The sequence below is a fragment of the Fragaria vesca genome, linkage group LG6 (assembly GCF_000184155.1).
Source record: "Fragaria vesca subsp. vesca linkage group LG6, FraVesHawaii_1.0, whole genome shotgun sequence".
NCBI classification, from domain to species: domain Eukaryota; kingdom Viridiplantae; phylum Streptophyta; class Magnoliopsida; order Rosales; family Rosaceae; genus Fragaria; species Fragaria vesca.
In genome coordinates, this window is record NC_020496.1 from 3,788,897 (window position 1) to 3,816,593 (window position 27,697).

At 37.9% G+C, this 27,697-nt stretch overlaps 5 protein-coding genes across 5 annotated transcripts; 2 read left to right on the forward strand and 3 right to left on the reverse strand.

Moving 5' to 3' along the window:
- Positions 1–499: 499 nt before the first annotated feature.
- On the forward strand, positions 500–3,140 carry LOC101292917 (pentatricopeptide repeat-containing protein At1g56690, mitochondrial-like). Its single transcript, XM_004304866.1, has 2 exons — positions 500–2,812; positions 2,947–3,140. The coding sequence occupies exon 1, from the start codon at positions 500–502 to the stop codon at positions 2,609–2,611; it is 2,112 nt and encodes a 703-aa protein (XP_004304914.1). The 3' UTR covers positions 2,612–2,812; positions 2,947–3,140.
- Positions 3,141–9,515: 6,375 nt separating this feature from the next.
- LOC101308295 (glucose-6-phosphate 1-dehydrogenase 4, chloroplastic-like) lies at positions 9,516–13,860 on the reverse strand. The gene is made up of 12 exons (XM_004302255.1): positions 13,767–13,860; positions 12,740–12,938; positions 12,339–12,601; positions 12,042–12,136; positions 11,773–11,887; positions 11,448–11,653; positions 11,250–11,358; positions 11,118–11,155; positions 10,890–11,010; positions 10,615–10,817; positions 10,139–10,339; positions 9,516–10,020 (listed from the first exon to the last, which is right to left on the reverse strand). Exons 1-12 carry the CDS (start codon positions 13,857–13,859, stop codon positions 9,783–9,785), a joined length of 1,881 nt encoding a protein of 626 aa, XP_004302303.1. The 5' UTR covers position 13,860; the 3' UTR covers positions 9,516–9,782.
- Positions 13,861–15,906: 2,046 nt separating this feature from the next.
- On the forward strand, positions 15,907–19,276 carry LOC101308588 (pyrrolidone-carboxylate peptidase-like). The gene is made up of 6 exons (XM_004302256.1): positions 15,907–16,096; positions 16,890–17,215; positions 17,662–17,766; positions 17,892–17,939; positions 18,110–18,328; positions 19,241–19,276. The coding sequence occupies exons 2-6, from the start codon at positions 16,955–16,957 to the stop codon at positions 19,274–19,276; spliced, it is 669 nt and encodes a 222-aa protein (XP_004302304.1). The 5' UTR covers positions 15,907–16,096; positions 16,890–16,954.
- A 900-nt stretch (positions 19,277–20,176) lies between these two features.
- On the reverse strand, positions 20,177–22,471 carry LOC101293217 (polygalacturonase At1g48100-like). The gene is made up of 6 exons (XM_004304867.1): positions 22,100–22,471; positions 21,829–21,996; positions 21,305–21,349; positions 20,953–21,160; positions 20,777–20,858; positions 20,177–20,681 (listed from the first exon to the last, which is right to left on the reverse strand). Exons 1-6 carry the CDS (start codon positions 22,469–22,471, stop codon positions 20,177–20,179), a joined length of 1,380 nt encoding a protein of 459 aa, XP_004304915.1.
- A 2,017-nt stretch (positions 22,472–24,488) lies between these two features.
- LOC101293508 (zinc finger CCCH domain-containing protein 44-like) lies at positions 24,489–25,856 on the reverse strand. The gene has a single exon (XM_004304868.1). The coding sequence runs from the start codon at positions 25,854–25,856 to the stop codon at positions 24,489–24,491; it is 1,368 nt and encodes a 455-aa protein (XP_004304916.1).
- Between the last annotated feature and the right edge of the window lie 1,841 nt (positions 25,857–27,697).

The window sequence follows — 27,697 nt, forward strand, 5'->3', positions numbered from 1 at the left end:
TTAAAACACTACAATAAGTCTATTGTGAATCAAACTCATAACCTCTTACTTACAAAGAAGAGACTGATGTCATTAGACCAAATGATATCGGGCTTATAAAACTATGAAAATGAGATTATTATTTTCAATTTTAGAAATGTATTCGGTAGTTTAATATGAAATATATTTTCTATATTATCTAAACAAAGAAAATATAACTACGAAGATGTTACTCACCGATAGCCACCTTAATTTTCCCGTTCTAGCAGTCTAGCTACCCATTTTTTATCTCCACACCGCTCTCTCTTCACGGCCACCACTGCCTTCCTCTTCTTCACTCACTCTAGAAACGTTCCGTTGGGTTTTCAATGATGCGAAAGCGACGATTTCAAGGACTCTGCTGACGAGGAGAGGGGTATTCGTTTTTGAGACCACTCGGTTGATTTGAATGTGATTTCCCGCGTCTTCCACTCCCCTCCTTAAACTGATACGAACGGTACTGCCATTCTGAAGCTCATCAATGCGGGTCCGATTTATCCCATATCGCCGATACTGCACAGCTATTGCAACTTCCTCTAACTCCCGGATCTCCCATTACGCCCGGCTCGGCCAAATTGAGAAAGCCCGGAAGATGTTCGATGAAATGCCTGAGAGAACCACCGTGTCCTGGAACTCAATGGTTGCTGGGTATTTCCAGAACAACCGACCCGGAGAAGCCCGGAAACTGTTTGATGCAATGCAGCTCCGGAACTTGGTTTCTTGGAACGGTTTGATATCCGGGTATATCAAGAATGGGATGGTTGGTGAGGCCCGGAAAGTGTTTGATTCAATGCCGGAGAGGAATGTCGTTTCGTGGACTTCGATGGTTAAAGGGTATGTGCAGGAGGGGAATGTGTCGGAAGCTGAGTCGCTTTTCTGGCGAATGCCTGGAAAGAATGTTGTTTCGTGGACGGTGATGTTGGGGGGATTGATTCAAGATGGCCGGGTTGATGAGGCCAGGAGGCTTTATGATTTGATGCCGGAGAAGGATGTTGTGGCGAGGACGAATATGATTGGTGGGTATTTTCAAGCAGGGCGGTTGGGTGAGGCGCGTGAGATTTTCGATGAGATGCCACGCAGGAATGTTGTTACTTGGACTATGATGATATCTGGGTATGTGCATAACCAGCGGGTGGATGTTGCAAGGAAGCTTTTTGAAGTGATGCCAGAGAAGAATGAGATTTCGTGGACGGCAATGCTGATGGGGTACACTCAGTGTGGAAGGATTACAGAGGCTTCAGAGCTGTTTCACGCAATGCCGGTTAAGTCAGTTGTTGCTTGTAATGCAATGATACTGGGGTATGGCCACAATGGGGAGGTAGAAGAAGCAAGGCAGGTGTTTGACAACATGAGAGAGAAAGATGATCAGACATGGAGTGCTATGATTAAAGTTTATGAACGAAAAGGTTTGGAACTGGATGCAATCCAATTGTTTGCTTTAATGCAAAGACAAGGTGTTAGGCCCAATTTTCCTTCTCTGATTAGTTTATTATCTGTTTGTGGAAGCTTGGCAACGCTTGATCATGGCACGCAGATTCATGCCCAGTTGGTGAGAAACCAATTTGATCTTGATGTATATGTTGCCTCAGTTTTGATCACAATGTATGTTAAGTGTGGCAACCTCGTGAAGGCAAAACAAGTCTTTGACAGGTTTAGTGAAAAGGATGCTGTTATGTGGAATTCGATTATCACTGGTTATGCCCAGCATGGTCTAGGAGAGGAAGCTTTACAAATTTTTCAACAGATGTGCTCTTCGGGGATAGCACCAGATGATATCACCTTTATTGGAGTTCTTTCTGCATGTAGCTATTCTGGGAAGGTAGAACAAGGTCATGAGATTTTTGAGACAATGATATCAAAGTATCAGGTCAAGTCAAGAACACCACATTATGCCTGCATGGTTGATCTCCTTGGTCGAGCAGGCCAGGTAAAAGAGGCAATGGATTTAATAGAGAAAATGCCAGTGGAAGCAGATGCCATTGTTTGGGGTGCCTTATTAGGTGCATGCAGAACGCATATGAAGTTGGATTTGGCAGAAGTTGCGGCAAAGAAACTCATACAGCTAGAGCCCAACAATGCAGGACATTATGTCTTGCTATCAAATATTTATGCATCCAAGGGTAGATGGCATGAGGTTGCAGAGTTAAGGAAAATGATGGGAGCCAGAAGTGTTACCAAGTCACCTGGCTGTAGCTGGATTGAGGTGGAACATAAAGTACATATGTTTACTTGGGGAGAGACCACAGGCCACCCAGAGCATGTGACGATCATGAGAATGTTAGAAAAACTAGGTGTATTGTTAAGAGAAGCTGGTTACTGCCCTGATAGCAGCTTTGTATTGCATGATGTAGATGAAGAAGAGAAGGTCCAGAGCTTGGGTTATCACAGTGAGAAGCTGGCCATAGCTTATGGACTCCTTAAGGTGCCACAAGGGATGCCCATAAGGGTGATGAAGAATCTTCGGGTTTGTGGGGATTGCCATTCTGCAATTAAACTAATTGCCAAAGTTACTGGGAGAGAGATCATTGTGAGGGATGCTAACAGATTTCATCATTTCAAGGATGGTTTGTGTTCTTGCCGAGACTATTGGTGATTGCAGGACCTTGTGCTGATGGATATATTCTACAACAGATTGTATATCCCCAAATTTATTGTCTCAACTCTTCATGGTCCAAAAGATTCAGCTCCAAAACTTCAGAGTAAGGCCTATCATGATGGGTCTGAAATTGGAACGGCTGGAAGTAACTGTTAGAGGAGACACCATGTTAGAAAGGCTCTGCATGACTGCTTAGAGGTGAGGCTTCTTTGAGTTTTGCAGTAAAACAATTACTAGCACAATTCCAACCGGAAGACATAACATTACATTGTATTCTGGTAAAAAAAAAAAGAAGAGAAAAAAAAAACTAACTTACTGTGCTACTTTTGTAGTTTATATTGAGTACAAACATGACGTGATACATATCGAGTACTGAGCCGAGGTGGTTGGAACTTGAAGCTTCTGCTGCACAGAAGTTCATTAAATAAGGTCATCTTTTAGCATTCATTGCTTTAGCCTTCAGCTCCGAATACGCTTAGTTATTTGCTAGTTTGTTGTATACTGTGTTCGAACTCTAGTTTCCTTGAGGCCTAATTATCAACTATCGAGTTAGTGAGTGTGTTTGTGCATACATATGCTTTTATAGGAATATGAATTACAGATATGCTTAACTGATTAAACAGTTGGGTGATAATGATGAACTATTTAAGATCTGAATGGAACCGATTTGTTTAGTAATCTTACGGATTTTCCTGGTAAACATGTTATGATTACTTGCTTTATCGTGGTTGTTGACTTGTTGCTCATATGATATTGTGTTAAATAGAACTACCACTACATTGTCCCTAGTAGTTCATTATAAAACAGACCCACTGTGGAATGATACAGAAGAATCAGTAAAACAAAAGCCAGAACTCAAATTAAAGCGGTTAGTCTGTTTTTTGTTTTGTTATTATTATTATTATTATTATATTTTGATTACTTTTTATGTTATAGTGAACTTAAAACTTATATAAAGCTTCTTTGCCAAATTCATCAATTGAACAATTAGGAGGTAGTCTAAATAATAGGACTGTCAAGTTGTAGATTACAGTTCATACTCTGTAGAGTCATCTTTGCTGTAAAGGGTGACTCTACTTGATTTATATTCGTATGAATGAGAAATTCTAAGATATGATCATATAAAATTAGGCGTCTACAAAACACTTGATGAGAAAGAGAAACACATTTATATATAAAATCGGTGATAGACAAGGTCTTCTATTTACAGAGATGCTATAAAATCTACTTTTCTTAACCCTATCACATGGTGTAAATTTTACATGGTTCCCACAACACGATCAAACAAACAAGTTGGAAGAACTTCTTCTCTGAAACTTCAAAGTAGGTCCTCTCTGTAACAGTTGAATCATGTATATAATTGATGTATTACCTACCTAAGTAGGACCTAATGTCAATTGTTATGTCTTTGAATATTGCGCAGTGTTTGATATGTCTCAACTGTCATTTTCAAAGTTGCAATAGATCATAATTTGATTTGACTGATGCCATCACTATTACATCACATAATATTCTTCTTTCATCATGATTATGCTGGTGGTTGCTAACTACAGAGATATGTATAATTATATATCTACGTATATATACAGTTCACTTTAAAATTAACATGTGAAGATTATTATTTGACCCACTTTTCGGTCATATTTTCATATCTTCACCGTTCAGTTTATTGATACTAATGAATAGATTATTGCTGTTAAATTTCATCCAACTTGATATATATATATATATACACACACAGTCCGTCTCAGCTGCGGACAACCGCACCAATAGTTTTGGTGCGGACGTCCATAGCTAAGAAAATATATGTATAGAGCCCTTCCAATGAGGGATCCTATTTTTTTTATCACTTTTAGGGATAGGTCCACACCATTAGATCTGTTTTTTAATGGGTTTGAATGACTGAGATTAAAACAAAAAACTTCACACTTATGTCAAACCTACACCGTTCAAGATTATTAAAAATAAATCCCTCATTTGAACAACTTAACGAACTGAACGGTGGAGATTTGATTTTGTAATCGAAAAGTTACGTCAAATAGATCTGTCCCGGCCCTACTAAATAGAAACAAAAAAAAAGAAAATCTCTTTATTTTGTAAGGGACGTTGTATATATATATATATATATATTTTTTTTTTTCTGGTGAACTAGTTGAACACTCTTTAAAGTTTATGCTAAGATCTGATTTGTCACTGTAATTTCTTCCCGATTTTATGATACAGAACATAGGTATTGACAGCACACGTTAATGTACAGAAGCTAGCAGCTTAAAGGCTGCTAAATTTCCCAATGCATTACAGTACAGAATACAAGTCAACCTGAAGCATATGAAATTATGAAGGAAGGTGCATGCAGTGTTAGGTCGAGCAATATTAATTAGCCCTTCCAAGTTCCAAGTTTTCACATACAACACTTGCACAGTTCTTAACTTCCTACAGAGAAAGCCTCAGGTCTAAACCATCACCTCCTTTATCTTCATCCTTTTCTTCTTGAATTTCAGAAGGGCTTGCGCCATGATCAGCACTAGTAATCTAATCATCCTGATCAAGGAAGTCGGTGACACACCTGTCTCGTACTCTCAATCAGAGCAAAGAATTGCTCAATCTTTTCCTCTTCATCTTCCTCATATTCCATCTTTCTTTTCTTCCTTTCTCCTTACATACTTCGTTACACTGTATTTTTGTGCTTGATGATTGAGAGAAAGATAGACACAGATGTTGCCTATTGCTGAAGGTGTTATGTGTCACTGAAGATATAGAGAGATGCAATTGGCTTCGCTTATGGATTAATGAACTGAAAGGGCAAGCAGTGGTTTATAGGTCACTTGACTCGCTTCATGTTACTGGGAATTTGGGATCATTGTTTGCGTCACACCCATAACGTCATGTTTGTACCAACTATTGTATCCGTGACCAACCCGTCACATGTACGCCATCTTGCTGGGGCATTATATTACTTTTCATTTGTTTTGTATTTCTAATGTGTTCACGATCCTTGATGTGTTTTTGAGCCAGATATTGCAACACTTTGCTTTCCCCGAAACTGTGTTTTGTGTGTAGGTGTAGCTAGGCCTACAATCAGTTTATGATATGTTCTGGTGCTATTAGCAATATATATGCAAATTTTTAAGTGGTAACTGTTGGCTACCTGATGAGATCGGAAAGCAAAGTGTTGCAATATTGGCTCAAAAGGTTGTTTTCTCCTGCTCTTGGGAGGCTAGCCTATTGAAGCTGATGCAATGGCTGCTTATAGGAAGTTAGATGAGGCAGGTTTTGGTTGCCCTTGCACAAATTGTCCCGGGTACTCCATTGGATGCCTACTGTACTAGGGAGGTCGATCCTTTTGCTGGTGATCAAGTTCTTGATCGGCCCCGTTTGATATTGAGTTTTAGGATCATTTATAATCACAATTTTAAATAGAATTTTTGTTTGGTAAAATTTAAAAACTTGCTTATCTAAAATTTTTTTAGTTTAAATAACTACGATTTTAAAAAGCAGGTCGGAAGTTGCTTATTTAAAACTGAGTTTTTTAAAAGTGGAGCTTTTAAACCACAATACCAAAGTAAGCCGATGTTAAGATAGTTGAGCTCAAGCATTCGAATGGAAGGTGCTTATGATAACAAGACTCCTAAGCAAGCTTACATAACCCTTGAGGAGGTCAACTACCCTTTCGGACATTGGTATCAAGGGGAGAAGGCTAGCTATAACTACTAGGGATGCTGGTGACGTGAGGTTCAGAGCACTTGTCAAGGATTTTCGTCAGAGGGAGGCAAAGGAGGGCCGAATGTAAATGCCAATGCCAAGTCTGCTCAGGTCCTAGGAGTCCAGGCTAATTGGATTGGATATGTATACCCATCCAGTCAGTATTCGAATCGAGATCTATAAAGGTATCCCAGCAAAATCAGACCAATATTTCACCGCAGATGCACGAACCCAACTTGCTAGCTACAAACTGTACGAGTTGAGACTCAGAACTCTAGACAGTGGAGTCCACCCATGCTATACATCTCAACCAATTTTACTTTAGTGTGGTTGAATGATGGTATGTTTTGCTAATGCTTTTTGGCAAATATGACCCTATGCTTAATGACTTCAACCTTTTTGGTGTAAATGATTTAGGATCTATGATCATTACTTTCGTTTTTGTTTTTCATGTATCTTGTCAGTTGTCATCTATCATTTGTTATGGCTGGGAATATGAAGTCTTGTGACTCTTGTCAATGTTTTGATGTGCATCATGATGACCTGCTTATTCATTTTCAAATTAAAGTTGGGCAAAAGAAAAGCTGCGCTACGCGCGTTCGTACGCGTACACTGACAGTCGTTAGTGGGAGGATATTTTTGTAATTTCCTGTATCACGGTAACTATGACTACAATCGATCACCAGCTTGCCGGGAACCACCTCCACTGTCATCGGTAAATACTGGGGCTTCGACGCAAACGATCCAATCTGTACAACTAAGCAATACCCATAATTCAAACTTTGAGTCTTCCATTTTACCTTTTGTGCTTAACAAAACCCAACTGGGTTAACACCTTATGGACGTTAATTGATCGAGCAGAAAGACTCCACCACCAGCATCTTCTCTATTCTTGATAATTGGCCTAAGCATAAAACTTGTTCAAAAACCCAGAAAAGAAACTTTTCAAAATTCCATGGAATTTGATAAGCCAATACACTAGAACGTAGAGAAAAGGAAGAGGAGTGTTCATGTACCGGCTAGAGTCGATGAGTCTCGCCGGAGTGGCCGGAAAAGCTCCAACTTCTCTCTTTGATTTTGTTGTCCTCTGTGGATGCAGGTGCAGTCCGAGACCTTAAGCTTGAAGCCGACGCCGAGAGGAACAAGTGTGCTGTAGGAAAATCGCCGGAAACTTATTACAAGCAGCTGCAGGTTCTTCCCATTTTACCAGACGCCGTCGATATCGACCGGAACGGCCGTCAACTATCGTTGTCCCTCGAAAATCATCTCTGTGGATGGAAATCTGCCCACTCCTGACGTACTGTACTTTGGCGTAGTCCAACGCTTCCCTTAAAGTTGTTGCTATAGATCATAATTTGATGGTTTTCTTTGCAGATGCCATGCTATATATTGCATCACTCATTATTCTCTTCTTTCGTCATGATGTATGCTGGTGCAGTGGTGGTTACTCCTAATATTTACCAACTTATTACCTACCAACACGTTTGTTTCTCTGGTAAACTAATCAAACTCTTATTCAAGAGCTATAATTTCCATTGGATTAGGGGATGGAGAGCACACAGGTCAATTTACAGAGCTAAATGGGTGGGTGCTTAATTTCTTGATGCATATATATTACAATACAGAATTAATCAATACAAATCAACCTGAAGCATATTAAGGAAGGTGCATGCACTGTTAGGTCAATATCGCCCTGTGCCTTCCAAGTTCCAAGTTTACACATACTACACTTTCACAGTCCCTAACTTCCTACAAAGAAAGCTTCAGGTCTAGACCATTACCTCCTTCATCTTCTTCCTTTTCGTCTTCTTCTTGAATTTTCGAAGGACATGCACTATGACCAGCACTTGTGGCTTTATCATCTTGATCAAGGAAGTCTTCTGGTTGAAATGCCGGGTTCCAAGTAGTTCTCTTCACTGGATCATCTTCCTTCTTATAACTCTCATCTTTCTTCTTCAATGGCCAGTTTGAACTGCCCTTGAGCATCTCACACACCTGCCTTGTACTCTTAATCAGAGCAAAGAACTTCTCAATCTTTTCCTCTTCATCCTCTTCTTCGAATTCCATCTTCCTCTTCTTCCTTTCTCCTCCTTCCATGAGGTAGAGAAAGAGAGAAAGCTAGAAACAGAAAGAGAGAAGCAAACTTGAAGTTGGATTGTTTTTGGTGAAGGAGTTGTGTGACAGTCAGAAAGATAGAGTTGCTTGTGAATTCATGAACTGAAAGCGTGTTACCGACTCTTTTATATAGAGCCAAGTCCACCTTGTTTAATCAAGAAAGTCTACTGTGGACGATAATGCCCACTTGCCTCAATGGAAGATATTTCAATTGTATGGGCAGACAGGTCACTTTGATGATGTTGGTGAGGAATATTGGTGGCGTCAGACACCATCACGTAATGCTTCCACCAACTATTACGTACCAAGAATCAGTGACATAATCGGTTTGGCCTTTTCTTCCTGGGTTTTGATTCTTTCATACCAATAGTCATACATAAATCGTAAATCGTAGGGTGTATCATGTGTTGTTTGCCTGCCCAGAATAGACCGGTGCGTTCAGTGTGTATCATGTTTTGTTCTTTAAAACACTGTGGAACGTGCTCTAAAATGAACTAAATTGTTAGTAAGTCTTAAAGTAGTGTGGGTTTGAACAAGACACCTATAGCATCGATTACATTGCTCTGAATAGAATGAGCATCTATATACCTATGTAGACATAACTTGATCACAATGTAATTAGTAATGGGTCTTTCCGACTAAACTCATGCACTTCTAAAAAAGACATAACCAAGAACACCAAACATCTCGAGACTTTTTTATGAGTATGCATCTCTAATAGTTAAAAGTTAAAAGTATTTACTTATCTATATCAGAATTTCTAATATCTTAAAATTACGAAGTATTCAACTTTTTCAATATTTGCATGATAATCTTGATATCATATGGAGCCCCTTTGTTCCATCAATGGATTATTCACTCACAAAAGTGAAGAACTGCATTATTGTTTTTGGTGAAATAATTGAGCTCCAGTCTTGAGTTGATCCTAAGCAACTTGTCATTTATCATTGGGTTGATCCTGCTTAGAAGCATTAGTCACAGAACTGGCCCAATGGAAGGAGTGACTTGCAAGAAGCAACCGACAATACTTTGCGAGAGAACGACTAAACTTTTTCCATGATTTAGGAACAAGTGGCCTGCATCAAATTCATTCTCAACTCCCAAATCATAAGAGTAGCCGTTGTACCTCACAAAGGACCCCAATGCACAAAATCTGGTAAACAGTTCTTATGAATATGATTCAATGATTATGACACTGCATTATCAATCTTAAACGGTGCGAATGCAGAAACACAGAGCTGTGATTGCAGGGGGGAACTACATGAAATGAATCATTGCATGATCAAATGATAATCTCGAACTCACTCATTTAACTGTTGATGAAGGTTCCCTGAAGGCTTTTCAGCCTTTTCTAGTCCTCTGCCCATGGAACCCCATGTTTTGCCCACAGATAGTATGCTCCTACTGGACCTCTACCCCCAAACTCGTACAACTCAGGGGCTATATTCTTCTTGTCTATCTCATCCAGAACCGGAGTTAGAATATTCCACGCAGCTGCAAGCTCGTCACTTCTCAAAAATAGATGGTTGTCTCCATCCACAACATCAAGGAGAAGCTGCTCATATGAATCAGGCATCTCCACATTGTACCTGCCATATATATTGACATCAAATATGCACACTTATGTCAAGTAAAAAAAATACTTTGACATCAATTTGCAGATTGTATGTATTGCAGTATACTTTGCCAGTTTCCTAAAGTGCTTACTTGTCCTTATAAAGCAAATTTAGTTCTGGAGAATCCAACCGCAGCCCCAACCCTGGAATCTTATTGTTCACTCGGACTAGGATGGCTTCGTCTGGTGTATCACGCAGGATCAGCTCATTTGTGGCAAGGTCTATATTGTGCCCCATTTGCTCACGGTAAAGATTTCCCGGGACATGATGGAACTGTATGCGTATCTCGACTCTGCATAGTTAGCATGTAGATTGTAAGTTGTTAACCAAGAACAAGAAGAACAAGTTTGAAGTTAAAGCCAACCTTTATCAATCACTAATCGCTTACTGTAGTGATTAGGGTTAGGGTGAATTGTACACTAAACAGAGAACTTTATTCCATGATTGTGTTCTATCTTAAACCATGTCGTTTCTATTGCTATTACATCAGTAAAGCAAAAAGGGGCAGATAAATTTGAATTGACATAAAGAGTTTTCTCTATAGAGCACTAGTCCAATATATCTAACCTGTGTTTGATGAGTCCCATGCCAGATTTGATTAAGAAGGGCACACCATCCCAGCGTGCATTGTCAATATACAATGCCGCAGCAAAGTATGTGGGAGTCAGGCTGTTCATGTATACATCAACCTTATCACCAGCTCTGGCTTTATACTGGCCAAGAATAACATCACTAGGCTCCAATTTCCGTACTGATCTCAAGAGCTTGGCCTGGAAAGAAGCTTCTCATCAGAAAAAATAAAAACTATACACATTCCAAGCAAGTATAACATGCAAGAATACCTTTTCATTTCGGATATCTTCACCATCGAGACTTATTGGTGGTTCCATGGCAAGCAATGCTATTGTTTGAAGTATATGACTGTGTACTATGTCACGAATGATCCCATATCCATCAAAGTACCTACATAAAAGGACAAGAACATAAATAATCATCGACATTCCTTCTGGATTCACTATATTCACAGATAACAATGATACAGCCACCAGGGAAGTAATAGGAAGAAATACCTTCCTGCTTGGACACCCAAGTCTTCTGACAAAATGACCTGCATCAGTTAAGTGTTTTACATAACATTTCTAGATATAATGAAAGGAACATTAGATCTTGTTGTATGAATAAGATACATAAAGTTGAATTACCTGTACATTTCGTATATATGTACGGTTCCATAGTGGCTCAAACACTAAATTAGCAAACCTTAGGACTGTGAGATTTTCGATAAGGTTCCGTCCCAAAAGATGATCAATCCTGAAAAAAGAATGTATTAATTAGACGAAATAGACTCCATAAGACTGCTGTTTAAAACATTTTGAATTTACGAAGAGATTACTGGAGACCTGTATATCTGTTGCTCCTGAAACTTAGAAAGGAGAGACTGTGTCAACCGATGAGATGATAATACATCAAAGCCAAAAGGCTTCTCAATGATCACTCGATTCCAGCCTTTCACGGATTGGGCGTTATCAGCAACACAGCATGCAACATTTATAAGTGCTTCTTGTGGCACAGAGAGGTAAAATATCCTGTTTGCTTCAGATTTTCCCTGAGGTACGTTAGCTGTAACAGAATCAATTATCTAAAGCATCTAGCTAACTCTCCAAAATTATATATGAGCACTCAATAAAGGGAAATCTTATCTTAACGTTTGTTTATTCACTTTACCTCAAATTGCTTCATAAGTACATCAAGTTTTGACATGCCTTCTCTATTATCATAACCTCCATTGATATAGAATGTTCTGCTAAGGAAAATATCCGTTCTGTCTCCACAATTTTGTCTGAAATGTATTTGTATATCAGATAATTATCTTCGAATTCAGACATCTTTACTGAAAGAAAAACTTAAGGCCCTTTTATAACACATGAAATGAAAACAAGAAAATATAAACTAAAAGCCATCTCATAGAATTTAGGGTGGCAGACGAAGCATACTGATGCTCAACACGACAAGTTAAATTGGACGCAATCATGGATCTCAGATCTTCATCTGTCATATCTTTCCTTGAATAACCAAAGATACAGACATTCTGCAGTCAGAAGTTAAAACATGAAGAATGTTACTCTCTTTTACTTAATGGAAGTATCACATGAATGTTCATTTTATGTTCTTTAATCATCCAGAATTGGTTTTATGCTAGGTTCATTCTAATGTTGTTTTATGGCATTTTCACCACAGCAAGACCTTTAATATCCAAATGAGCCAAGATATGACAATCATCTTACTCCTACCTCAGGAAGAAAGCCACTGTAATAGAGAGCAAAAAGTGCAGGAAAAATCTTTCCCCTTGCCAGCTCACCAGTTGCTCCTATGACTGCAATGCAGAGTGTGGGTCCTTCACCACACTCATAGGGAAATTTGGAGGAACGAGTTTGTGGGATAAAAGGAGATTCCGCAGTAGTAGTTGACACATCAACAGATGCATGTGGTTGGAAACTTGGCACAGAACTTTCTTCGACCTGTGAGGATATTTTTGTTGTTTCAGCATTTGAATCTGCAGATACACCATGTAGAATATGTAAACATTCATATACAATTATAAAGTACTGTGATTGGAACATCAATTCTTTAATGAGCGAATCAATTATGGTATTATTACTAACCCATTGAGCATTTTTTTGATGCACCATACCTTCTTGTAGTTGATCTTTGACTTGATTTTTAATACTCTTAAACTCATTGGTAGGTCCAAGTTTTCGCTTATGCTTTTCTAAGTGTAGATTCTCAACTATCCATCTTTTTAAGCCACAAAATGTGCGGCAGAAATGGACAGGGCCTCCATGGAGCAGAACTCGCCTACCTGACTCAGAATGTAAGTAGTTTGCTGGAGCCTACATATAAACCAGAAAAGGATGAGTCTTTCCTTAGTTCACACATAAGGGAACAAAACATCAAGTATGTTAGAGCTAAAACCGGACAGGACCGAGCTGGAAAAGTTAGAAGAGCCTCATCCCTCCCCCATTTCCCATTCCCCATCTCTTCTAAAACCACATTTTATAGCATCAAAAACTACAAGGAATGCTACCAGCACAACCATTCTCCCTCCTCCAATATCAAAAGTACTATCAAGCAATGGTTCTAAAATAATGTAAATAGAGAACATGAGCACAAAGTGACTAGATTATAGCATCGTTCAACATGGCATCTGAATTGCTATTGCTTTAGACTAGACCACGAGCGCATAAGTAAAAATATGCAAAAGAAATGGTAAAACAGAACACAACGAACAAATTAAAGTACTAAACTTTACAGGCTTTGATGCCCGCCCATGATTTATTTACATCTAAACAGAAAAAGATGAAGATGCGCAGCAATTAACAATGCCTAAATTTCAAATTTCACTTCCCACATGCCAAATTCAATACTTGAAACACTCTAAAGCTTCAATATCAACTGAAGAGATCACACTCTTGGTCCATAGACTCAAAATTTCATCATTCACCCACTAAAAATGCACCCATTTGAGAGAAATGATCCTTCCCCATCAGTAGTATACACTCACATGAGTCGCATCATAAAACTTAAAAAGTTCCAAACTTTCAGATCCTATCTCAGAAACATACACTTAACACTAAATTATAGAGATGATTAAGAGTGAAGTAAACTGCATTATATATAAATACAAGCCCAGAAATATAAAGATGATTAAGAGAACACACCCCAAAAGAGAACTGGTAAGTACTGGAGCAGAGATGGCTTGGCACTTTGGATTCCACAAAGGGTACACAGACAGCTGAAAACGACATCGACATCCTTTGACCTCTTTCCCTGTTCAGGTCTAAGATCTTTCTTAAAATCTGAAGCTTCAAGCTTCTGAGACTGTGTTTAGTAGAAAGGCTATATTACAGGGGGGGGGAGGAAGAATGTGACCAAAGACTATGATCTTGGGTGCAGCAGAACTAAACCGTTGAGGAGTGCGATGACCATGATTGGATGTGTCTGAAAATTAACGGTTCTGATGATTTCAGATTTTCAGAGACTTAGATTTGTTAAGTCCTACGTCATAAATAATGGTTTCTAGTGTCTACCTGACTTTTGAATTCAGGGAATTGTCGGACTGTCCTTGTCCCAAGAAAAATAATTGGGTTTTGGCTCGGTTGGAAAATCCCTCTTTCAAGTTGTTTTCTACTTTCATTTTGGGACCGTGAATAGTTTGCGCTTGCTGCTCAATCAGTTATATTGTTCTCTTGTTTGATATCCAATTATCCATGTTATGTTGGAAAAAGTAGGAAATCTTAGCATCGTGGGTTATGGCAAATTGAGAGAACTTATCACTTAAAAACACATTGTAACAACGCTTTTTTTTAGACTATATTTGTCTACAACTTGTATTGCAAATAAGCCTTATAGATACAATGAAGCGTAACAAACCTGTTATTGTTTATCGGCGTCTTACACTTACTTACGACAATTAACGAAATACTCAATTGAAAATTTCAAAAAGCTCAAAGAAGCTCAAGGATTGTAGAAACTATAATGCATCTTATAGTTTTCAGGTTTTGTTTTGTAAAGCAAAGAAATGATGAAGAGAGGATTTGAACGAATATAGCAGTGTATCTCAGGTTATAGAAAAATTAGTTCATTCAGTTGTATATCTCTAATATGAAGAATACCACCTCTTTATAAAGAGACGTATATGCCTCTTCAATAAGGGTAGGAACCTTGGGTGGTGCACCAATTAAGGTCTCTAGGCTACAAATTTACTGTTTATAGGGGTTACTTAGAAAGTAAGAAACATTTCAATATCATTTGTGGAAAATTCTATGGTACATACCCGTATGTGATACCTATATTTACAAATATGACAACATATTTATAATCAAAGTGGTAATGTTGAGTCGTATTGTTTGTAATTTTGTTCTAATAATTGTAATTACAAAATGTACAACCATTTTACAAATTTTTGAACAAATTGTTCTCATAGTTGTAATTTGATTCATAACATTATAATTTTTGTTCAATTACGTGTAAAATAAAAGTAGGATATACATCCCAGTACCATATACATCCTAGTACCATAGCTTGTCTCTTTGTTTGTATGTATATCCGAGCAAATTTACAACAAAGGTTACTGGTCGTATTGCTTGCGGCTTGTGTCACTTATGAATATGTTATGAAGACTACATAACTACATATGAAGTTATCTATTTCTTGACCCCAAAAAAAACATGTATAGATCATTATAATTTCCTTTTGGACAACAAATGTCAACGACTACTATTTTGGCAATGAATATCTACTATTTCTTTCCCAATTCTATGTATGCAAGCTTTTTTGAAAGGGACAAGTAGGGTGGGTTCAAAGCAGCAATCAAAGCCTACCAACTAGTGATCATTAGTTTCACTGACCCTTTAATTTAAACTCTCTTCCCTTTGGTTACAAACCACCGCACATAATCCTTGCATAAACTAGTTGAATACTACTCATAATGTAAGTGGTCGCTCCTCCAACACCTCCAGTTTCCTTTAGGCTTGTGCAAGACTTGCTCTTTCCTCATTCACTAAGTTTGCAAGACAAAAGATGACATTTTGCAATGGAACTCGATGGAAACCATGGATACTTCAAGTTTGGTATTTCGGGTCTGTATTTTCTTTTGGTAGGACCAAATTGCAATAATCCAAACAATAAACGACAAATGATTGGATAAACAAAAGGAACAGTTGCGAACTCCAATAGAGAATGTATCCAAGTCGTGGTTTGCATACTATCATCCATCCAATGATCCAATCCAAACAAGCTTTGTCATTGCCAAATTTTATAATGACATGGACGACTGCAAGATAAACCATAGAATATACATTAGATGCAATTATGCATCTAATCTTGTACACACTGTTTTTGTTGTTGGATAGTGACCCTCATCCACTACCACGTTCCTTAACATAACCCCTCTCTCTCTCTTAATCAAGATTCCAATCCTTCCCCAGTTGTAAATAAAATCTTCTCCGAGCAGATAAGACTGGTGGTTGTGGGCTTGTGAAGATTTCAGGCAAGAACAAAAGCTCTTCATCTTTCTTTGGTATTCATCTTCATATTCGTTTTACATGTTTCAATTCCCAAAGACTTGTTCTTTTTAATCTTTAAGCTCTCTTCTTTGGTAGATTGGTTCTTGACTCTCCATATATATCACCGTCTGGGCGTGGAATCAGTTTGTTTTTTCATTTTTGGATTCTGATGGGTTCATTTTTGGTAACTTGATGATGTTTTTCGAGGGTCTAATCTGAATTTGTATGCCACTGTCTTAGAATTTGATCATCTTATTTTTTGCTTGATCATCATGCTTTATCAGATAATGGAAAATTGTCTACCACTTCAACGCATAAGTTGTGCTGTTCCCAGTTTTCTATGCTGTTTGGTTTTTTACCTCAAAACATGATGATTGCATGATCTCATAGTCAGAAAGATGCATATCCAAGAGAAATGAAAAGAATTGCGGTTCAGTCCTCTGATATGTCTAAGTGAGCTCATTAACTGTATGATGCTGTTGCAATTGCCGAACCTTATTGCTGAATTTTTGTAATTTAACTATTTAACAGTATCAATTCATTAGTGTGAAGTTTGATAATGGAAAATTCAGCTTCGGTTTTCTAGAAGAGAAATTCAATTTTGTGGGAGAACATTAATAAGTATAAAGTCTCCTCATTGATGTAAATGAAATTTCATAGATAGCATATCAAAATGAGGAGGATGGTGATGGTAGACATAGAAACTTCCTTTATTGCCTATGTTCTTGTACTTGTGGCTCTGCATTTTATTCACTCATTTCCTTTTGTTTGGTGCAGGTACTTAGATATCTTCTGATTTGATGCCATAACACATTCCTCAATTGTATAATAATAACTTGTAAATGGGTTCCGAAGGTCCTGCAACAATAACAATTCATGTGACGGGTTTTAAGAAATTTCATGGAGTTTCTGAGAATCCAACTGAGACAATTGTCAGTAATCTCACCGATTATGTGAAGAAGAATGGTTCACCAAAAGGTCTGGTTATTGGTAGTTGCAGCATTCTTGAAACTGCAGGACAAGGAGCAGTTCTTCCCCTATACCAGACATTGCAATCTGCAATAAGCGAGAAGGACGCTACAAGTTCCAGCAGAATTATTTGGGTTAGTGGTCTCAAGTCTAGTTCATCACTTATTAGTATATAAACACATTGCTGAATTTCACCTTTAGGCTAAAGAACAAAGCATCTACAGTTAGTCATTGAGTCACGAAACCCTACATATATAATCACATTAGAACGATCTGGGTTCATCATTTCGGATGAAAATATGCTTTTCATTTCTCCTGCAAAGAAAGTTTTTTATTGTTCCATACAGGAACTGAATATAGTTAATAGAGTCTATAAGGATATTTTGATTGTCTCTTTTTCAGCTTGGTTTATGTTCCTATACATCTTTAGAAACTATTCTGTATCAGTATCAAACATAGTAATATTAATGTCTGTGCATTTGACTAGAATGACATTAAGTTCAGAGATTTCCTTGAACGAGTACACATATTCATGTGTCATGTATCTCACTCTTTCTAAATTTTACCATAAATAATACAGGTACACTTTGGAGTTAATAGTGGTGCAACTAAGTTTGCTATTGAGCATCAAGCTGTCAATGAAGCTACTTTCCGTTGCCCTGATGAGATGGGATGGAAGCCTCAGGTTAGATAGAAGTTTTAAGCCTTTTTTTTTTCTTGTTTTCTTTTTCTCTGGTGGATTGAGATTTTATATGACACAGCCTTATAAATTGTTCAGATTATGTTGTAATGTTTATGGTCCTTTTGCAGAAAGTCCCTATCATTCCTTCAGATGGTGGAATTTCACATATAAGAGAGGTATCATGGGAGATCATGGTTCATTTATTCAAGTTTCTTATAGTACCTTGACCTCAAATATTCTTAGAGTGATTACTGATAGGTTTTATTTAGTACGATGGCGATACTGCATGACTGCAATCATCATTTCATTCAGTAATTAAAAGATTTCTTGTTCTGTCTTTGTGCAGACTTCTCTTCCAGTTGAGGAGATAACCAAGGCCTTGGCAAAGAAGGGGTTTGAGGTGATGACCTCAGATGATGCAGGGCGCTTTGTATGCAACTATGTCTACTATCATTCCCTTCGGTTCTCAGAGCAAAATGGGATCAAATCACTCTTTGTGCACGTGCCTCTCTTCGTGACTATAGACGAGGACACCCAAATGAAATTTGCTGCTTCCTTGCTAGAGGTACTTACATCATTATGCTAGTACTCCTATTTTTATGCATCATCAACCACACCTCTATGCCAAAAGCGCTTGTATGCTTGTATGAAGTCACCGCATTTATTAAGGTGGATGTATGCTTCGTACATGGAAAAGTTTGAATAATCACCAAGTGTAATCTAAGATCAACTGTATTGAATGAACATTCTTGTGATGTATTTTCATAAATGTTTTCCAGAAGGTTTCGGTAACTTGCTGAAATTTTTAAAAATCCAGTGGTGAACTTTGATCACTGTTGGCTGTTAGAGCTTGCTAATACTCTTATTAAATCATAAAATGAACTGAAATGAAATGACTGGATTAACCATTCATCTGGTCATAAACAATCAACTTGAATAAGGAGACTCCAAAACAGAGCAAGTTCACTTCAATGAAACAATACATCATGAAAGGTTCAGAGGTGAACTAAATTATGATTCCCCAGTTTGTTGCATCCAAAAACTGGGACATACTGATTTTGCTGCAATCCAGCTGAGGCAAAATAAGAACGTTCTGGGTGTAGAAATCCAACTAAGGTCTTGAGTGATGTTACTGTCTCCTTTATTTTCTCACTTCTACCCCCCATTTTCTTTTTGTCACGGTCAATCACTCAATCTGTAGGGTTCCAAACCCCATTAAGGGTAGTGTGTCAGTTAGGGTGTCTCTTTCAAATTGTCACAATCTTCGCCACCCTTTGTTACCTTCCTTCTAGGTTAAAAAACGGAAGCAAATTCACGCAACATCTGAAATGAACTTGAACCAAGTGTGTAATGAAAAAGGAAACCAACTTTAAAATGGTGATGTCTTAGCAGTGCGGCACTACTGCTTGTATGAATAAGAAGGTGGAGAGCTAAAGATAAGATCACTAGGAAGGGTGTATAACTACTATTTTTGCAGGAACGTCAATCACTCAGCATTCTAGGTTGGCTCTAGTCAGTGTCTCTCACTTCTCTATAGAGATGCATGCAAGTTGGTGACTTATTCATGACCTATGCAATATGCTGTATTTGGTAATGTGCTATATCTGAGACTCTGAGTTATCCATTCTAAACTGTTACTATCTTGTAAACATTGAAATTGAAAGTGATTGCTCTCAGATATTTAGTAATGGCTGCTTTGAATCATCATACAGGAGAAAAATCTGATGTTGCGCGCAGCGCGCATATTATTGAAGATCGTAAGTCCTACTTGACATCTTCAAACTCAATTTAGATTTCTCATGTCTTTCCAAAAACAAATGGTGTAGCTAATAGATGTGCTCCCCTTGCTAGTTCAACTACTTGAATGTTGTATGGTTACATGAGGCACGTGCTATGACGATTCTTGTAATTATGCACGAGGTTCATGATTTATGTCCCCCTCGACGCATAACTTAAATGTTAATGAAATAAGTTAGACGTGGAATGAGCCTCTCAGCTTGGCTAGGTTCCAAATTTCTTATAAAACCATCGGTATTGAGTGCAATGATAACCCTCAAATTATTAGTAGTCGATCAATCAAAGACCATCACAACCAAAAACTCAATTGGACATTATTATTGAGTCAACATGGGTGTGGTAAAGATGATGCATATACACAACAAATTGAGAATTATATGCAGCATTTGCTCTCTCTATCCAAGAGCAGAAATGCTCTTAGATATGGAGAAAAAAAAAATTGAAAATAGAAAGGAGAATATACTAGCACAAGACAAAAGCTTAGAAAGATCCAAACCATGCATGTATGTAACAATATGTAGCAGAGTTTGGACTCTCAGTTCCTTGGAGTTTTGTTCGTTTAGAATAGCTATCATCTTCTATATGTATTATAATCTTATCCATATATTGGTTACATTTAACACCTATCACTATCATTTTGGGGCATCAATTCTGGGATGCCCTCTAACAAGCACAAAACTGGTGGAACAGTAATTGTCTGCATAGTTCCATAAGCACTCCAGCAAAGCGGTATCGGCACTAAGTGTCCTTTGGTAGCAGGGAGCAATTCCACTTCAGAGAGAGTGAGGTTTGTACAAGGCATCGAGTCACTGCAAGCGAAATGCATAGGGGGGCTTCTCACATCATAAGTACCCCTTATGTTTGTGTACAAGATATTTGATATGTGAACTGCAGAGGTTTGGTTAGGGCAATGCTTGGTGAGGCAGTAGTATTGGTCTAGCACAATCGGATTTCTTACGGTGTCCATGTGAATGTTGTTGAATGTTATGCTTGACACAGATCCTGATCCACCTTGCCATGTTTTGATCCGAACCCCATTGTCAGAGTGCTTGATGATCGAGTCTTTTACTGTGATATTCGAAACACATGCTCGGGAATTGCCGTCTCCAAGACTTCCAATGCTGTACCAAGAAAGAGGAACTGGGTTGAATCAAACTTTGAGAACAATTGAACTCTTAGAAACCATCCACACAAAAGTATAAAGCAGTGGACACACCTTATTCCATGACTTGGACCACAAGTAATGTTCCTAATGTCAATATTATAAGAACCAGTTCCAATTGATACACAATCATCACCTACACATGAAAACCAAAGAGCAAGGTGAGCTTGTAAAATGGAGAGGACAAGTCTAATTGGAGGCGGCTGTTGAATATATAGTTACCAGCTTACCATTGGACACGAGTGAGTTGTATATTTTCATATTGTTTGTGTTCTGAATGTGAATTCCATCTGTGTTGGGACTAAGAGCAGGTGATTTTATGGTAAGTGATTCTACGTAAACGTTTTGACAATTGTCGAACTTGAAATGAAACTGGGGGCTGTTCTTGATTCTGAGTCCTTTCAGTTTCAGATTAGAGCACATGAAGAACCTTATAGCCTGCAACAGAAAAGTGTTATTCTCCAATTATATATATTAGAAATTAGATACAACTCAGAAGAAATATATATGTCATTCTCCAATTATATATATTAGAAATTAGATACAACTCAGAAGAAATATATATGTCATTGTGTAACTTACAGTCGGGCTATCACAAGGTCCAGGCAGTGTTGTTCCATGGGGTCCCTGTTCCATTACACGTATAGATAAGAGTAAGAGAATTGGCATGGCGTGGAATATTAGAATAAAGAGTTCATTCAGATCCTTCTTATATATCCTTTTGGTGTTTGATTATGTTCTAAAATGTCATTTTAGACTTCCACTTAATTTTTTTTTCCTAATATAACGCTTGATATATATGGTTTTTGCTCATGCACAAAAAAATTCATAAAATATCAAGTCCGAAAACACTAGTATAAGGTGTTTCTATAACTCGGGAAAGATATTTTGAATGTGCAACAGAAACTGATTATGGCACATCCGGAAGCACCACAAAAGATGCTCTAAAATCCTAAATGGTATACCCCAAACCCAAAATGTCGACCATAAGAACAAGATCAATACGTTCCCCGGCCCCGACAAAGATCTCAGAAAAAATTCTATATACTTTTCAAAAATAAAGCTCATGGTGCATGATGAGGACCAATAACAAAAGGCTTTGTTACTTTGTGGGGTTTGCAAGGAAGATTCCACCATTTCTCTCCTCTACCATCTATTACACCATCTCCTTGCATCGACATTCCATTGATTCTGTAGAAAACCAACCACTGTCTCTTACTGATTTTTTTCGGCCATGAATCCGGTCCATCTGGTGGAACTAATGTCCCATCAATCTGTACTCGATCGATCATGAACAAGCCAAACAACAGCACATCAGATTTTGGTTAAGAAATTAAGAACTAGTACAAAATAGTTACCAAATTAACACATTGTTACCTGCAGTTTGAGGCCAGATTTGCATGGCCCTGTGAATATGGTAGACTGTAACATATAGGAACGACTTTTTGGAACAAGAACTTCCGAATTCTCAGTTTGACAAGCACTGTCCCAAGCCATTTTAAATGCTTCTGTATCATCAGTAACACCATTCCCAACTGCACCAAAAGTTCTCACATTGAAAACAGTAGTACCAAGAGCGGAACTACCGTTGTAAGTCGGGCTAACAGCAGCCGCGGGTGCAGGAGAAGGCGGCACTGAAATTTGAGACACTACAAGTGAAGAAGTGTAGTGAAGTCTGCCGTGTATTGGAAGAAACAAGAAACAGAGAAAGAAGTTGAAAATATGAGCAAGAACAAAGTTGATCAGCATGGCTCTCACTAAGTTGGTATGCAGCAACTGGAATGAAAGGTTATCGGGTACTTATAGAAGTTCTATTGACCTAGAATATCTAGAGTAGGGTTGCCCGGCCTTCGTTTTCTATAGGTTTAGAAATTCAAAGAATGCAACTGGGATTCTTTCACATTTATCAGCTAGGTTTTATAGGGTTAAATAGAAGCAAGGTACCCACGATCTTAGGAAGTTGAAGATTACCATAAGAGTTAAAAAAGCTATAATGTGACCACTTTGATCACCACCACCACCAAACAAGTTGCAAAGAGATAGATAAACCCTACTACAAACTTTGGGAATATCAGAGGCTGTTAGAGTTACAGAACATTTCAGTTGGGGACTTGGGGAGTGTTACAAGTCCTTTTCATACTAGGAATTTTTAGTGGGAAGCTACTTTTTATGAGGTCGGTCCACGCCTAGCGAACACATACAATAGTGTCGAGAAACCGACCACCTCCATTTAGAGGGTTCTGGGTTTGGCTTCTTTTGCTGAAGGAGTGCATGCGAGCACTGGCATAATTATAGACCCGCCATTTTCACTGAAGCAAAGTTGGTGCTTTAGGATCTTTAAAATGGATCTTTATGTTGAACCGAGAATTGCATAGCATGATTGTAAAAGAGCTGAGAAAGATAATTAGAGTGGTCATTTTGGGAAAGCTGTTAACTCCATCTATAGGTCGCAACCTTCCAGGCTTCCACTACACATTTCAGTTATTAAACTACAATATCCCCCAAAGTGGGAATTGAAGTATTGAAGAAGACAGAAATTAAATATTGTGTTCTTTAGGGTTTATTATGAGGTCATGCAGAAAGCAAAGTTTTATGCTTTGAAGAAACTCTATCCAGTGATGGCCGGCCGCCAATAGCTTCTTGCAGCTGGTTATTTTCTTTTGCAGTGCGGCCACACATTCTGTGTTTGTCTGTGTGAGCTAGGGATGTTGCTTGGTCCTTAGGCAATTTATACATTATCACAATGCTTCAGACTTCAGAGTTTAGTACTTAAAAAAAAAACAAGAAAAAAAAACCCTTTAAGGTGGATGAGGAACACTTTGAAATTACACTTTTTGATCTTTAATCCTAATATAGATTTCTAGCATTCTCTTTTTGGTGCAGAATAGTTTTTAGCTTTGATTTAGTATACTTTACTCTCAAAGTACTAATCAGTGGACTTATATATGTTGTACGTCTAATTTAGTTGGCAGCGATGATGATTCTTTGTCATATATTCCACACTTTAGCTTTTACTATATTATTTATACCTTAAACATAGAAAATCCTTTTGCTAATTGAGAATTAGTGCATGGTAGATCCTAGTACTATCCTTTGCACTAAAAGTTCCTAATGAACTTGTTCCTGATCAGTACGTGCTAAAGTTATAGGACGCTGTCTATGTAAGGCTAAAAAGGGGCAAAGTATTATTAGCCAACAAGAAGCAGTGTATGCATGGATATTTCAGGAAGCTTGAGGTTCCTATTAGAAGGATATGGCAACATCTATATCATGAAAATCAATACATTTGTGTGAAGAAAGCTTGAAGTTGGTCTTTCAGAAAACTAAGAAGGAAAAACAGACCCAGTACCCTAATACATTCATGCGACCAAATCCACTGGCTCACTAACAGCAAGTAGATTGTGGCTAGCTAGTGTCACTTGCATTCTTGTTGGCTAGAAATGTGAGTTTCTGTTCTCAGTGCGCTTGTAAAGGACCCGGCGTTAGTAGGAACTAGGAAGTCAAAAATTACGATTGGGTTTCTTCAGAAAGAATAATGTAAAACTTGCACTCAACATATCCACCAAACAGGATTAACCTTACTTTCATAAACTGAACTCATAATTATGAATAAAACATAAAAATATATTTGGATTAGAAGTGGAATATCGCAGTTTATCCAATGAAAATTAATAACGCACTATGATTTCTTACTACTAACAAGTAACAACATGCAACGTCAATATATATTTGTACATATTGACAACATGCATATCGATCATATATGTCATAAATTGCTCAAGTCTAGTTCCTCTGCAATGACTTGTGGCACCTGTTTTAAGAGTCTTTCCTGCTCAGATGGTTGCCTTAGCAACTCTCTTTGTTTCAAATACTCAGGTAACTCGTCGCTGATCCATCCATGCTGACTTTTCTCGTGACGTATGCAGTTCTCTAACCGGATCAACTCTCTCTCAATCCAATTCTTAGTTATATCCTTGTGCAGCTCTCTTGCTTTTTGTTCAATCTCAACAACCGTCGGTCTCCTCATTAGGTAATGTTTCACTCTTTCTTGCATATCTTCACAATCTTCCTTAGTGAAGTCGCAATCCGATAACATCGAAATTGGAACCTCTTTAGTAAGTAGATGCAGGAGAATTTCTCCTCCTTTGTTGTGGTTCCTAATTATGCCTTTCACTTGTGTAAGTTGGCAAGAAGATTTTATCTGAAAGTAGTCCTCGGATTCATTTTCCACTCTCACATAACTTCCAACTAGTTTTCTTTCCCAACTATCAGGCTGCTTGGACATCAACTCCTCCACTAAGCTCCTTCTCAAGTAGACAAGCTTCATATTACTTGCAACTATAGATGCAAAGCACCCTTCTGATTCGTCATTCCTTGTTGGACTAGGAATCATTTCCTCCTTTTCCTTGGAGTAATGATTTTCCTTGTGCAGCTCAGATTCTGATATCATAGATGAACTCACTAATTTTTGCTTCTTTTGATTGCGTGTGGCGAGATCATCACTATCAAGTTCATCTTCTCTATCCTCGCTAATTTCGGCTTCTGCCTTCCGTTTCCCCAATGTGGATTTGTGTGGTTCTGTGTCTTCACTGTCATGATGACTATCTTTTTCTCCTTTGGAATATGGGAAGTAGAGATCATCCAACGTCAATCCCTCCTTTTCCTTGATGATTTCCCAACATTCTTTGAATCCGTATTCGGATGATTCCGGATCCTCAAAGTCTAATTTCTTTCCATCTAGCCCACACTCTGCATTTTCTTCTGCAAGCCTAACAAGACCTAAGCAGTCATTGCAAAGACCGTGTTTCTCCTTCCCTCTCACCACTGCAAAAGAATGGGTGCTTTCGCTGCAACTACCACACACTGCATAAGTGCAAAGAAGGCAAGAGATGCTCTTAGTTCCGGTGACGGCACCACCGCAGGCTGAGCAGGAGTGGTGACTACAAATCCAGCGCTTTTGGTTTTTGAAGGAAGAGATCTTCTTGCCGACGCAGCGAGGGTGATAGACTTTGGAGCAGCCTTCGTGGTCGCATAGAATTAGAACCCCACCGTCTTTGCAGATGAAGCACCAATCCTCATACCCTGAATGATCATCCATGTGATCTTCTTTTGCTGATCTCTGGTTCTTCTTCATAGTGGTTGATGAACGCAATGAGTTTCGATCTCTCGGAACTGAAAGCATGAATGAATGGATGCAGCAAAAGCAACGGCCTATTTTATAGATTACGTATTCCTTTCCCGATAAGGATGGGATATATATGATATACATCAGCAACTAATTCCTTCTACGATTTGGAAAGAATAGATTTTCATCCTCAATCTTCTTGGTAATCAATTCAATTATCAATGTCAATGCTTCGTTTTTGTTACATATATACAGTCTTTGGGTCGGCCCAATTAGGCCTGCCTTTGTTATGAAACCCTAGTTATATTGGAAGATTAATAGAAAACTACGAGACTATGGCCTAATATATATACTGCCTTTTGAAGTCTCAACTCTAGAGGAAGGTGAGATTGGTAGCTTCAAATTTCTGGGCACATATATATTAGGTACTTTTCTTCACTAGTTTTTGGCTTCCTTTTCGTGTCTAGTTAAGAAGGGCCAATAGTGCTGATATTGATACTTAGATACGCACTGCCATTAGACGTAATGTAGTGGAACTTGATCTTTCTATCAAATGTTTCATTTTTTTTATTTAAATGAAATGAAAATTCCATTAAAGAGGCAGAAGCCTAACAGCCCAGTACAACTAAAAGCCTTTTCAGTCATGCCCTTTCCCATTTTGGTGTATAAGAGTTGCCTACATGCCTTTTCACCTGCAAGCAATTGGTGGTTTTGAAGTTACATTCAAATTCTTTGATCTACCATCTTCCTGAATCAGATGGGGAATCTCTGTGGAAAAAGCTAAATGCCGGAGCTTTACGGCAATTGCAAGAATTCATCAACACTTTGGTACTCTATGGTAGAAAATTTATATTGGCTTAGATGTAAAGAGGGATGCTCACTGACCTGTAGTGTTTGAAGTTTGAAGTACCAAACAGAAGCGCGACCGGTGATTTTGGAGCTCCTGTGGAAGTCGGAACCTTCTTGTTTGATTTAGTGTTTTTTCCTTTTAAATGGTGGACCCCTCCCAGCCCATTTAACACACAGAGTCTGACCGTCTAGACGCAGCACGTGTCCACCTAGCCCACATGAATTTTTTTTCTTTCTATTGTTTCTTTTTTACTTTTTTTTGTTTTTTTAATGATTTCTTTTTGAGTAATTTTAAATACACACCCTTAATATCTTAATACACACCTCTTACTTAATACACCACCTATCAAGTTTTTCATTTCAGTATTATACTTAATACACATCTCAAACTGCCTAAAATGCCATTAATTTATTAAATATTCTATTATTTAATATAATTAATATATATTTACTATTTGATACCTCTTTTAACATATTATTTTATCTAATTTTTGCTAGAAATTTTTGGTTATCATCGTTCAATTTATAATCAAATGATTATTGTTATATCACAACTCCAAATCACCAATACAAGTTTTCAAAATTCACAAGTTAGTAGAACTGTAGAAGTATAGTAGCTATTAAACATAGATATCTAGTTATTCGATAAAACATGTCATGATAAAGATGCAGTACTTAACAACATGATCTGCAAGATCAAACTAAAGCTGATACAGATAATAAAAAAATTAAAAAAAAACAACCCAAATGAATTATAGAGAAGAGTTGGGGTTGGGGGAGAATGCGTGCTTTCGATGATTTTAGGGTAGAAGATATTGAAAATAATACTTTTAGCGCAAATTTTTTTTTAATAATAGATGTTTGTTTTGGTTATTTAGCTTACGAGTAATTTTAAATACACACCCCTAATATCTTAATACACACCCCTTATTTAATACACTACCAATCTAGTTTTTTATTTCAATACTATATTAAATAAACATCCCAAACCACCTAAAATA